The 12,598-nt window shown below is 34.7% G+C and overlaps 1 protein-coding gene across 3 annotated transcripts in view; it reads left to right on the plus strand.

Moving 5' to 3' along the window:
* CNTN5 (contactin 5) overlaps positions 1-12,598 on the plus strand; it is a 579,795-nt gene that overhangs the window by 401,233 nt on the left and 165,964 nt on the right. For all 3 annotated transcript variants that reach the window (XM_052670906.1, XM_052670908.1, XM_052670907.1), the window contains one exon: positions 3,257-3,352. In XM_052670906.1, the coding sequence (XP_052526866.1) occupies positions 3,257-3,352 (96 nt within the window). The remainder of the gene's footprint in view (positions 1-3,256; positions 3,353-12,598) is intronic.

Raw genomic sequence — 12,598 nt, forward strand, 5'->3', positions numbered from 1 at the left:
AAAAACATGTTTTTAATCGAATTTGTTTTCTGTAAATCTTAGCTTTTTAAAAGAGCTACAATTCCAGCTCAAGTTTCATTTCTTAGCTCTGCCTCTCACATACAAGGAAAAGAAGGCTACTCTGTGGCAACAAAACATTTATGTTTGTCCTTGGCCTGAATTTTACTTTGCATAAAGCTATTTTTACCTTGTTAGAAAGAAGATTGCCTACTTTATATTCATTTTAGGTATTTTCAGCATATGCCCTTAAACGTTTTAATACCTATCGTATGATACCCTTTTAAACTCTGTAATAAACTGCACATGAATAGTTTAAACTCAAAGCATTGTACTGGAAGAGAAAAATGCTCTGCATTAGTCTAGTTTCTACTTTAAAAAGGAATTAACTGGTTTAAGTGACTGATAATGAACTACGAAGCCTTCTACAGCTTCTTTGTGTGTTTCCCAAGCACTAAACACCAAACACAGATCAATTTTTTATTTTTAATCTGATATTACTTTGGTAGCAATCATTAGTGGGCTGTTGTCAGGGCTGCAAAAACCTGCCTCTTCACTCTTTGCAGTGAACTGCAACTGAGACATAGAAACTATAACTGAAGTGAATTGGAAGGATAACAAGAGTTAAAAATGTTTCAGCTTTTGGCTTTTATATGAATTCTTCTGTCAATTTACTAAAAAAAAAAGAAAAAAAGAAAAAAAGAAAAAGAGCACCTGAAGTATTAAACTTAATGTGACTGATCCTTCTATTCTCATCCACATATGTATAATCAAGAACTGGAAGAAACAATTGCTAGATTTCCTTGGCTATTGGTCCTTTCCTCTCTTTACTTAGTTGTTTATCTGACTGCTAGTTCTTTCCAGCTTTCCTGTTACTTTCTGTTCCTTTGACTTCCTTGAGAATCTTCTCATTTACTTCTGATTATTCCTTTCACATTCTGCAAAGTATTTTGTGATCTACTGTGTCTTCTATACTCTTGTTAGTATGAACATTTTGTATCCTTAACACACGTCAATGCATACAAACACACGTGCTGAGAGAAACTTATACTTCAGCTCCGTTCAGAAGAATAGGAGTAGCCTCTGCAGAGAGCCATCCTGCCAGCCAGATGTTTTCGATCAGCGTTACTGCTTTTTTCCCAATCTTCTAAATTGTGTCAATGATCAAGGACAGTACTGAGCTAGTTATACCCGAAGTAGGACATACAGAACATGTTCCACCAAACACACTGGATTTAATGCCTTGCATCTTCACTAGCTCCGGAATTACTGTACTTTTTCTCTCCCTCAATGGAGATTGCTCTTGTGTCAAAGGTTATTCTTTAGTAACAAACTAAAAATAAATAAACAAATAAATAGATAGATAGATAGATAGATAGATAGACAGATAGATAGATAATTGCACTTTTTTTTAGCAATAAAAATGATTGTGCTATTCTGCGTTTGCCAAATATCTCCAGATTGATCTTCACATTAGCAATGAAGACTGGCTATATATTTTCAAAGAGGTGAATGTTGTGTATTTGTTAGGTTTGTGTGAAGGAAAATGGAAAACGTGCAGCTAAAACCTCTTGAACTGCTCTGAAAAGATATAGTGTTATTTTTGTCACAAGCTCTGTGATAAGGTTAAATAACTCTAATAACTCTATAAAATGAACTTCCCTGGAGAATTAAAGAAAAAAAAAAAACAAAAAAACACAAAAACAGCATTCTCTAACCAACCAGTCAAGTTGGTTAGAGAATCACCACAATATGAAGGATAAATTCATTCTATGTGGGGCTGCCTTAAAGAGAGTTGGAGGTTTATGTTATAGTAAGAATACTGAACAGATGCAGATGGCATCTCTTTAATTAACCTTTAAGAGTTTTTAGTTTTTAGAAATAATAGTTTTAAATTCCTTTTTTAATAACTTTTTTTTTTTTTTTTTTCCCCAATATGGCTACAGGACGTGTATAAAATTTCCCTTTTGTTTAATTCTGAATCTTCCATCCTGGACTTATTATTGTAATTCAAGAAAACTCCATGCATGATCCTTCACCTTTCTTTGCTTTTATGCTTTTCTTAAGATTAATTTAAACCAGAACATTTCTTACAAATTTGGTTTCAGGCGTACTAGAAATGACCAAGTTAATCTGTGAAAACAAATCTCATGGATTTCTTAAAGAAGTATAAAATATCGCTTCTCTGTCCCCCTCTCTATTTAGAAACTCTGTCATTTCACTGCTACGAATTTTTACTATTGAATTCACAGTATTTATGTTTGCTTAGTTATTAAATTCTCTATATCAAATGTTTCCAAATTGTTTTTTTCTTTTCTTTATAGAATGAATATAGCATACTTACAGTATGGGTTCCAGGTATTCAGTAGTGTTACCTCTTTTTTCCATTGTCAGAGGACTGCAAAATACTGGGGGGGTTGTTTGTTTGTTTGCTTGTTTTGTTTGTTTCTTTGTTTTCTCCCAATACTGACAAAGGAAGTACTGCAATGATAATATTGTAGCATACAGAGAAATTGCTTGGTTTGATTTCAGGACACAACCTGAAAACGTGTTGAAGCCATGATCCACCAGTTAGTTTTGTACATCTTTTACAAACCATGAAGTTTGTTCATGTATACACTCATGCACGTTGGCAGTATGTGAGGAGTAAATCAAAGTGTTCCTTAGGACACCCCTATGGAAAAGATTCATATCACATTTTCTTGAGGAGGGCTGCAAGTACATTTTATGGAAATTTGGTGACATTCTTCTTGCCTGAAAAATTGACCTTGAAAAAAAATCTTTGAGGACACACATGGCTTTTAAAAGGACTCAGCAACAATCCATTTTGAAAGGTTATTGTCTTCATAAATTTTGCATTAAAATAAAAGTTAAACATTGGTTTGTTAAAAAAATAAAAATAAAAATAAAAATTGGCTGGTATATCTGTTTTATTTTAGAAAAATGTAGACCTTAAAACCAACCTACATAAAGTCATATAATCAAAATAGTATACCAGTGAAAAGCAGAGATTTTTTAACTAAGAAAACACTGAATTTCAAGCTGTACTACCAGACAAAACGACTAGCTATGCAGGACTATCTCAGTATTCTCTAAATATGAAGTAATAATAATTAAATCACTCATTAGATTATTTTTTATTATAACTTAATAATAATTAAGTCATTCATTAGATGAAGAAGAAATAAATTATAAGTTACAGTAGTAACAAATATTAAAATTTTTGTATGTAACTAAAATTGCTGTGTTCTTTTAATAGATCTGGGGAATTTTAGTGGTCGGACAAGAAGTGCTGTCTCTGTACGTGAAGGTCAAGGAGTGGTTCTGATGTGCTCCCCTCCACTTCATTCACCAGGTACAGTAGGCTGCAGCTTGTATGCATACTGATCCTTTACAGTACGCTCATTATAGGATGCTTGACATTGTTGATATCTGTATCTGACTGTGGGTCTTGAAGATGAAATATGCACAGTTCTGCTAACTTTTTGGAGCACGAAAGGAGTAATTAACACTCATTCTGCAAATTCCACTGGATAGCAACAGGATTTCTGTTATGAGAATGTCTTATTCCCACTACAAAAATTCAGTGTACCAATTGTCTCCATGCCAATAGTGGTGAATATGCTGCCTTGAGATTACATAATATTTCTCCCAGAGTTTAGAAACCTTCAAAAATTGTTCCAAGGGTCAGTGCTGAGATATAGATTTTGAATACATATTGGCTTCTCTTTTCAGAAGTACAAACATGGTTTTGATTACTTTCATTTGCTGTACAGCTTAGTTTTCAGTACACAATAGCATAATTACTAGCAGCCAGATATATCATAAATCCCATCAAATGACTATGAATTTCCAAATTTAATTGTAGTTATGCAAAGAGATCATGTTTCTGCTTTTCAGATTGGTGCTCTTGAAAAGGCTGTTGTTAGCTAAATGTGTTTTCACATTTACATAACACATAATACCTAGAGACACAGCTCTAGACAGAATATCATGTTAGCAACTAGGTGCAGTATAGCTTATTGTTTTCCCATTTGGGAAATGAGATCTGTACAGAATGGCTTTTCCTGACTTCAGATTTGAGTTCCAGAAAAAGTCACATTGCAGACAGAAGTGTAGGAAACAATACCTCCTCTGAATTTCAATTGTAGAGATATATTCTGTTTATATCTATTGTGGGATTGTTGTTATTATAATGATGAGTGTGATAAACAGTTGTAATTATCTCATCATCTCTCTACTTTTCTGACTTCTGAATACATTCTCTTGTTGTAGTTGCCTTCATAATCTATTTCTGCATTTGACTTGATGGTCCACATGTGATACAATTGGCTGCAAGATTTTAAGCTTGATTAAGATAAATAAACAGGGAAGAAGTTGTAGGCAAAAAAATGTTCCAAATCAAGAGCTGAATTGCATTTCTTCAAACTGACTGGCAGTGTAAGGATGGATGGGCAACAACAGTGCAATAGTCATGTTTTTTAACTGCTGTCATTTAATAAAATACACCTAATATGTCATCAACATACTTTTAAATTTTCCCTAAAAATGAGCTGCTAAACTTAAATTTAGCTAGATTTTCAATGCCATGTTCTACTGCAATAGACACGTTACCTTTGATTGTGAAAAACTGTACTATTTCATTTTCATCACAGTGCCATCAAAACTCTGCTTGGAAAATCCTGTACTTAAAATGATCAATGGCTTTAGTTTATGTTGCTTCAACATTGGTAACTATGACAGCAAAAGATTCCTTCTGGAAAAATAGTTGTAGCCTGTATTGGCATAGTTCTGTTGTGATAGAAATTCATAGAATGGAAGAATAATCACTGAAAGCTAAAAAATTTCATTGATATACAAAATCAAGCACAAGCTCATGAATATGGTAAGGGGACCTGACCTTCCTTTTTTTTGTTGTTTGTTTGTTTGTTTGTTTGTCATGTAATATGCAGAATCAGAAGCAATTTCCTTCTGTCTCCCTTCTTGCAAAATGAATTATGAATTGTAGTAAATCTTTTGTGGTATTGCTATGGGACAGAAAATAATATCAGTAGTGCCTGGAGACACCTGAGAAAGTTGGGGGGGAGGGGAGCTGTCTCCATCATCCTTACAAAAAATGTTACGCTTGATTACGTGTCAATAATATTCAGTGAAACTCTGGTAGTGAGGTACAAGACATTAATGAAAGATGACTGTCAGATTAAAATCAGTATATGAAAAATTTTTCAACAAGCATAGAACTTCAGAGGGGAAATGTGTGAGCTCAGTACTGAAATTAAGTAGGAAACATGAAACTTCCCTTCTTTTGTTCAACTTCCAAGTTCTTTTATAGAGTGTTTTATAAAGTGTCAAGGATTTGCGTGAAGGAACATTTAAAATACAGTTATTATTTTTTTAAAGAATTCAATTTCTGGATTGTAGTTTCTGGGTCTGATTTTCAAAATGTTATTTCTCCTAAGCAGCCCTGAGAAATTTTGACCTCTAAAATCATGAACAATAAAAAAATCTAGAAGTTAACAATTAAATAATAGTTAAATAGTTAAATAAATATTTGAAGCATGTGTGACATGTGAACATCTAACATTTATAAGACTATGAGTTGTGAGTAGGCTTTTGAGAGAGATTTTTCTGTAGATGAGCAGTGCAAGCTCCACTATATTGATTAATTCACATTCACCAGCATCTTTAGGAATAATTTTCACTCACTATCCAAGGAGATAAATCCATGATATCTTATCAGATCTAATAATTCTCCACAGCATTCATGATCAATCCATGTTTCAACAGAATCCCATTCTTAAATCTCTAAGTCAATACTTATAACGCCTAGGAATTTCCAGATTGAGCCCTTATAGTAAATGCAGGTTAAAAAAAAAAAATAACACTTAATGTTGGAACACTATATTAAAAGAGATATAGGTTTATTTACCTGTTTTCAAACAAGAGATAAATAATTATTTTTTTATTGAATAGTGCTCACATGTTCTTTTCACGGAACACGGTTCTTCTGGAAAAATATGACTGTATTTACAAAACACTGATATGTACAAATTATTCATGTTGGTTCATTATGTTGTTCTCCAAATATTTTACAGAGGAGATATGCAAAGAAAACCCCAAAACACAACAAATATGTTCAGAATATTTCCAGCGTGCACTCAAATGAGAGAATTAAAGGGAGAAATATATGTTGATTTTAATGGCTGTATTTCTTAAGTTATCATTATCTTTGCTGAGAAATGCCTTATCAAAAAATTGAGGGAGTTTTACAGGAGATATTCTTTGTAGTAAAATACATTCAAGAAAAAGATTTTGTTCAAACTTCGTATGATAAACAGCAACCATCAGATTCTCACCTGCTTCTCTGAGACTATTACTTATATACATGCTTCTTACTTCACTAGGAATACTACATCATTTTAATTTTTCTACTTGAAAAGATTTTCTGTTAATTCTTATTTTGTTGCAAAATCTGAAGTTGTCCCTTGAGAAATACATGGATAACTTGGACATTCACAAACATAGCATTTCATTCTTAAAAAAATAAATAAATAAATAAAATCACCATAAACATTTCATCTACTTCTTCTCTACCCTTTACTGCCTTTTTCTTCAGAATGATTTTCCTAGGCTGTAAATTTGTTAACTGAGAGATTCATTAATTACCCACTGCTTAAATAACAAGCTTTGTTTGATATCTCCATTTAAAAAGGTTTCTGCTGCTTTTTTTTCCATAAACATGATTATGGTTCTTCATTGTACTACGCTAAAGAATGTAAACATTGGGTTTCATTCAGTCATTTAATTATCTTAATTACAAGATTTACCACAAAAAGATTAAAAATGAAAGGAAAATTTCATCAAGATTTACATGTTTCCCTCAAAATTAATACCTTCAGTTGAGCTTTTTAAGGCTTTTATTCAAAGCTTTCAGTAGCAGCTTAATATAAAATGAGGTTTCCCATTGCTATAGTAGTGTCAATATACTGCACTCTGTTGAGTCAGCAAAGTAGAGTCAGTAGTCGTCTTCTGCTTCACTTCAAAGAGACATTGCTGTCTGGAGGCAGTGTACAACATCTGTACTGAAGATAAATTGAATTTTTTTAAATCTCTTTCAGGAGGACAAATTTGATCTTACCCAATTCTAAAACGGTAATATAGGCACTAGCATTTATGCCTTCATAATTTTCATAAATAATTGAATAATTGAATCATCGTTGGAAAGGACCTTAACTCACGCTCCAGCCCACTCACCCCCACCATGGGGAGGCTTGACGCCCACTAGATCAGGCTGCCCAGGATCCCATTCAATCTAGCCTTGAACAACGCAATGGGGCACCTACAACTTCTATGGGCAAACTGATCATGTATCTCACCAGCCTCTGAATAAAGAATTTCCACCTAACATCTAACCTAAATTTCACTTCTTTTAGTTTAAAACATTCCTTCTTATCCAAGCACTATCAGACCATGTAAAAAGTCTCTCTCCATCCTGATTGTATTTTAAGCACTGGAAGTCTGCAATGAGGTCACCCCAGAGTCTTCTTCAGGCTGAACAAGCCCATCTCCCTCAGTCTTTCTCAGTAAGAGTGATTCTCCAACCCTATGTGGTCGTCTTTGTGCCACTCGCTGAACCCATTCCAACAGCTCAAAGTCCTTCTTGTGCTGCAGCCCCTGAGCTTGGATGAAGTACTCTAGACCATGCCTCAGAAGGGCAGAATAGATGAGGACAATCACCTCCTTGTTGCTACTGGCCACTCCTTTTTCGATGCCGCCCAGAATACAGTTGGTCTACGGGACTGCAAGTGCACACTGCTGACTCCTGTCCAGCTTTTCATCCACCGGAATCCCCAAATCCTTCTCAGTGGAACTGTTCTCAGTGAGTTTTCCCAGCCTGTACAAATACCCAGGATTGCTCCAACCCAAGTGCAGCACCTTGTAGTTGGCCCTGTTGAACTTCATTAGTTTCATATGTGCCTGCTTTTCAAGCTTGTCCATGTCACTCTGGATGATATATCTTCCTTTCATTGTGTGAACTTGCACCACTCTACTCGGTGTTATGTGCAAACTTGCAGCAGTTTTTTTTCCCAGAACTCCCTACATTAAGCCCACACTGCATCAAGATAGGTACACAGAAATAACGGGGCAAATCTAAATGACTTCAGAATTGTTAGAAGTAGACTTTTGCATAGCAATTATTTATGATAACAAGCTTCTTATCTTTGGGTTAGACTACCTTCAGTATGTTCGTGATCTTGCTTACGAGCAGTTGACAGGAATATCTGCATGAATGCTACATCAAATGCTAATTTGAAGGTATACATAAATCTTACGATACACTAGGATGGCTTTTGTGAGTAAACTTCAAACATATCAAACTGTATATGCAGAGGCCAGAAGTTCATATTAAAGACATGGATTTTGTCCCAGGATCCAGATTCTGGTGGTATTTCAGTCCACAGCATTAAAGAACTTCAGTTTTTATGTTTATCTATCCAATTCTTCATATCATATGAAACTTACACGAATTTAGGTCTCTGTAGTTACATCTCCCTCTCCTCAACAGTGGGTGCTTCTTCACCATTCTAATTGTCCCTACAAATAATATTTCATCCTGACTAAGATTTATCATGTCAGTACAGTTCTGTTGTATTAAACAATATATGCATTGTTGTTTTTTTTTCTATGATTTTTTTTTCACATCTGACTTTTCAAATCAACTCAGGAGAAAGCTGTGTACTTTAATTCCATGAGGAACCAGTGTGTAGCTGAAATAGTCACATTTCTCTTCTCCCTTGAGAATGATGAATTGGACTGTGTTGCTGATTCCTAATATAAACACTGTCAGTCTTCTCAAAATAAGACCTGGATGGGTCATGCATCCAGTCATAACTATCTTTTGAGCTAAGTTGAACTTATTCCCCAGCCAGTATTTTCTATTTAGAGTTTTTTTGAGACTAAATGTACAATGACACATGTGAAGGCAAATAGAAAATTTCACATTAACTGGACATAACAGTAATCTCCTTCTAACTACTTCCTGGGAAGGCTGAACAGCCCAGTGCTCTAATGTTTCTTCTACTACTAGCAGAAGTGAGATTAAGAGGAATGCTACAGGTTTTTTTTCTATATTTTTCCTTAACAAATATCAATGTTAAAAAGGAATGTAAATCTATGTCCTAGAATTATCAAATGGTTGGCCCATAGGAAGGAGACCTATATTAAGACATAAGAAACAACCATCTCAACTTCATCTCTTTCATAATTGTATGCCATAGTTTGTTTCTTTTCACCCATTTTTTATTCAATTTGGGAGCATGATCTGAGAATCAGGAACAGGCCGCAGCTAACAGTGTTAAGTACTGATTGCTAAATTTAAAGGGCAGAAAAGTATAATGAATTTAGTATGTCACATATAAAAGAACAAAATGAAACAACTTCTCTTTCTGTTCTTCACATGCCCATAACATAAATTGTTATAATGCAAATACAAAATGAATTAAAAGCATTATTTCAGGAGCCACTCCTACCACCTGAATGAATTAGCTACCATGAGTTGAAGGTACCTGAACTACCCTTTCAGGTTTTATTATATTTTTGTGTTTATTTCAATTTAATTGAGTAATAATGAAGTACAAACTTTGCTATTTGATAATGGGGAAAAAAAAACGCTAAGACTGTAACATACAGAATCATAGAAAGAATTTCTCAGGTTGGAAAAGACCTTAAAGATCATCGAGTCCAAGCACAGCCTAATCACACTACCTTAACTAAAAACCCTCCGCTAAATCATGTCCCTGCGTACCACATCCAAACAGTTTTAAAACACATCCATGGATGGTGACTCAACCACCTCCCTGCGGAGTCTATTCCAGCTTAACAACCCTTTCTGTAAAAAAGTTTTTCCTGGTATCCAACCTAAACCTCCCCAGCACAACTTGAGGCCATTTCCCCTCGTCCTGTCACCTGTCATCAGTGAGACCAACCCCGCTCTTGCTGTAAGCACCTTTCAGATACTGGAAGAGAGCAATAAGGTCTCCCCTCAGCCTCCTTTTTCCCAGACTGTACAGCCCTTTATTTGCTCCTTGTAGGGCACATTCTCCAAGCCCTTCACCAGCCTCGTTGCCCCTCTTTGGACCTGCTCCAGCTCCTCAATATCCTTTCCTTTTAACTCTATGTTCTTGTCCTAATACTCATTCAATGGGATATTTTCTCTCTTTGGCACATTTTATCCTAGGAGATGTTTTGCTCTTGCATCCACTACTTTATCACCTTCAATAAAATACTTTTGAAACATTCTTGTCTAATAACACTAATTCCCATGTGTGTTATCACTGAAGCAAATGTTCATGGCCCCTGACATGTCTCAGTACAGCGATCTGTATTCTTTATCTGTGCAACTGATTGATGACTATGCCTGTAGTTTTCATTATGGAATGAACAAACACAATTAACTTTGCTTTTTTTTTCTTCTATGGTCTTTTCATTACTCAATACATGACCAGTAATTTTCCTGCTTACTTCCCTGGAGCACTTTATACTGTTTCCTTCCTCAATCTTATTGAAGGTGGTGCATGCATTTGAGGATATGAAATTTAAGATTTCGTGGATAATAGAATTTTCAAGTGTGGCATTTTAACTAGCTATGTTTGCCAAAAAGGAGATACTCCCCGTCTGTTGCCTGTGTGTTGCTGCTAGGCTTTAATTGCATTTTTATGAAATGAATATGCACCACATTCTGAACAATAGCTGTATAATAGTCATATGAATAAATAATTATTATTAATTTAAATTTTGTTTGAAGCCTTGATTCTTCTTTTTAGAAATATTTCTAAGAGCAGTAACATAAAATAAACGTGTTGCTGCATCAATTTCTCTCAAGAAACTTGTAATTGTATAGGGGTTTTTTTAGAGCACTTTTCCAAATATTATCGCAATCGTAAATCATATCATAATAAATCAGTCTTATCAGTCATATAAATCAGTCATATTAATATATTGATAATATCAATCATAAATTAATCTTATCATAAATAATTCCCATCCTCTTAAAAAAATTAATATTTATTTCAAAAAAATGTGCTATTTTTTGTCTAAAAGCTGACATATCGGACAATGATGATGAAAAGTTTCCGTAATTGATAAACTCCTCAAATAGTAGTCTGTTACTGTGATGTCTCAACAAATTAGAACTACCAGGATCCCCTTAGTCTAGTGAATAAACAAGACTGCATTAGCTTGCTAAGTTTAACTGAAATCTGTGTTCATGGTGTCACAAGCACATTTCCCCATGCAATCTTGTAAAAATACCAATTAAAGTAGAGAAAAAAAAAAAAAAAAAAAAAAAAAAGGTACAAAACTTCCATATTCAATTCCATAGGTTATATAATTTCACAGAATGGCCAGGGTTGGAAGGGACCTCAAGCATCATGAATCTCCAACCCCCTGCCACAGGCAGGGCCACCAACCTCCACGTTTAATGCTAAGCCAGGCTGCCCAGGGCCCCATCCAACCTGACCTTGAACACCTCCAAGGATGGGGCATCCACAACCTCTCTATGCAGCCTGTTCCAGTACGTCACCACTCTCTGGGTAAAGAATTTCCCCCTGATGTCCAACCTAAATCTCCCCTCCCTCAACTTGGATCCATTTCTCCTCAACCTACACATATCAACCCTTGCAAAGAGTTGATCCCCCTCCCCACTGTAGGCTCCCTTTAGGTGTTGAAAGGCTGTAATGAGGTCACCCTACAGCATTCTTTTCTCCAGGAAAATTTCAAAAATAGCAGGAGCACAGCATTAATAGATATAAGATTAGAGAAACATACAGTAGTTACAGTTAGAAGGTGTACAGAGTTTTTGCAAATTTAATTCTCCCATTTTGCTCTTTCTATTAGAATCTACTTGGTATTTAGCTTTGATATTTTACTAAACTAATAGCATGAACAACATAATTTCACAAACATGGCAGTTACGTCTACTGTGTTTAATTAATCCCAATTACCTCTCCACACCACAGAAAAGATTAGCAAGAAAGAGTTCACATGTTAATAATTATAACTAAGGAGAAGAAATACAATGCTGGTCAAATAGCTGAAAAAAGAGAGAACAGAAGAAGGAGGAAGAAATGAGAAATTACTCATTTCTGAGGATCTAGATTCTAAATCTTTCTCTCCATTGCCACTGTGAGTAAATTTTAAAGGACTAAAAGAGGATGAAAATATCAGTTTTAAGACAAAATATTTTTTACCATTCTCAGTCCACACATGAATACTGAATTCAGTATTGATTTTGGTAGAGATGAAAACTGAAGATGATATGAGGTCAGTCTTGACTCTGAAGAAGTAAGTTTTAGGCTCAACTGATGTGTGTTCTATACGATGCCATTAAAAAGATTGTCCATGTAATAATGTTAGTTATTATTTATTTTATAAATGCAATATTAAAGTGAATTTAGTAATGCAGTTCTTAATGAGACATATTGACATATATTTAATCAGTTCAACAAGAATGTTCCAAATAAAAGAAACTGTATGAAAACTATTCCAGTTGGGATAACTGATTTTCATTTTTCCTTCTCAAAGGCAAAATAGGGCAGAATAA

This window comes from Tympanuchus pallidicinctus, unplaced genomic scaffold, assembly GCF_026119805.1.
Source record: "Tympanuchus pallidicinctus isolate F22 unplaced genomic scaffold, pur_lepc_1.0 scaffold11, whole genome shotgun sequence".
NCBI lineage: Eukaryota > Metazoa > Chordata > Aves > Galliformes > Phasianidae > Tympanuchus > Tympanuchus pallidicinctus.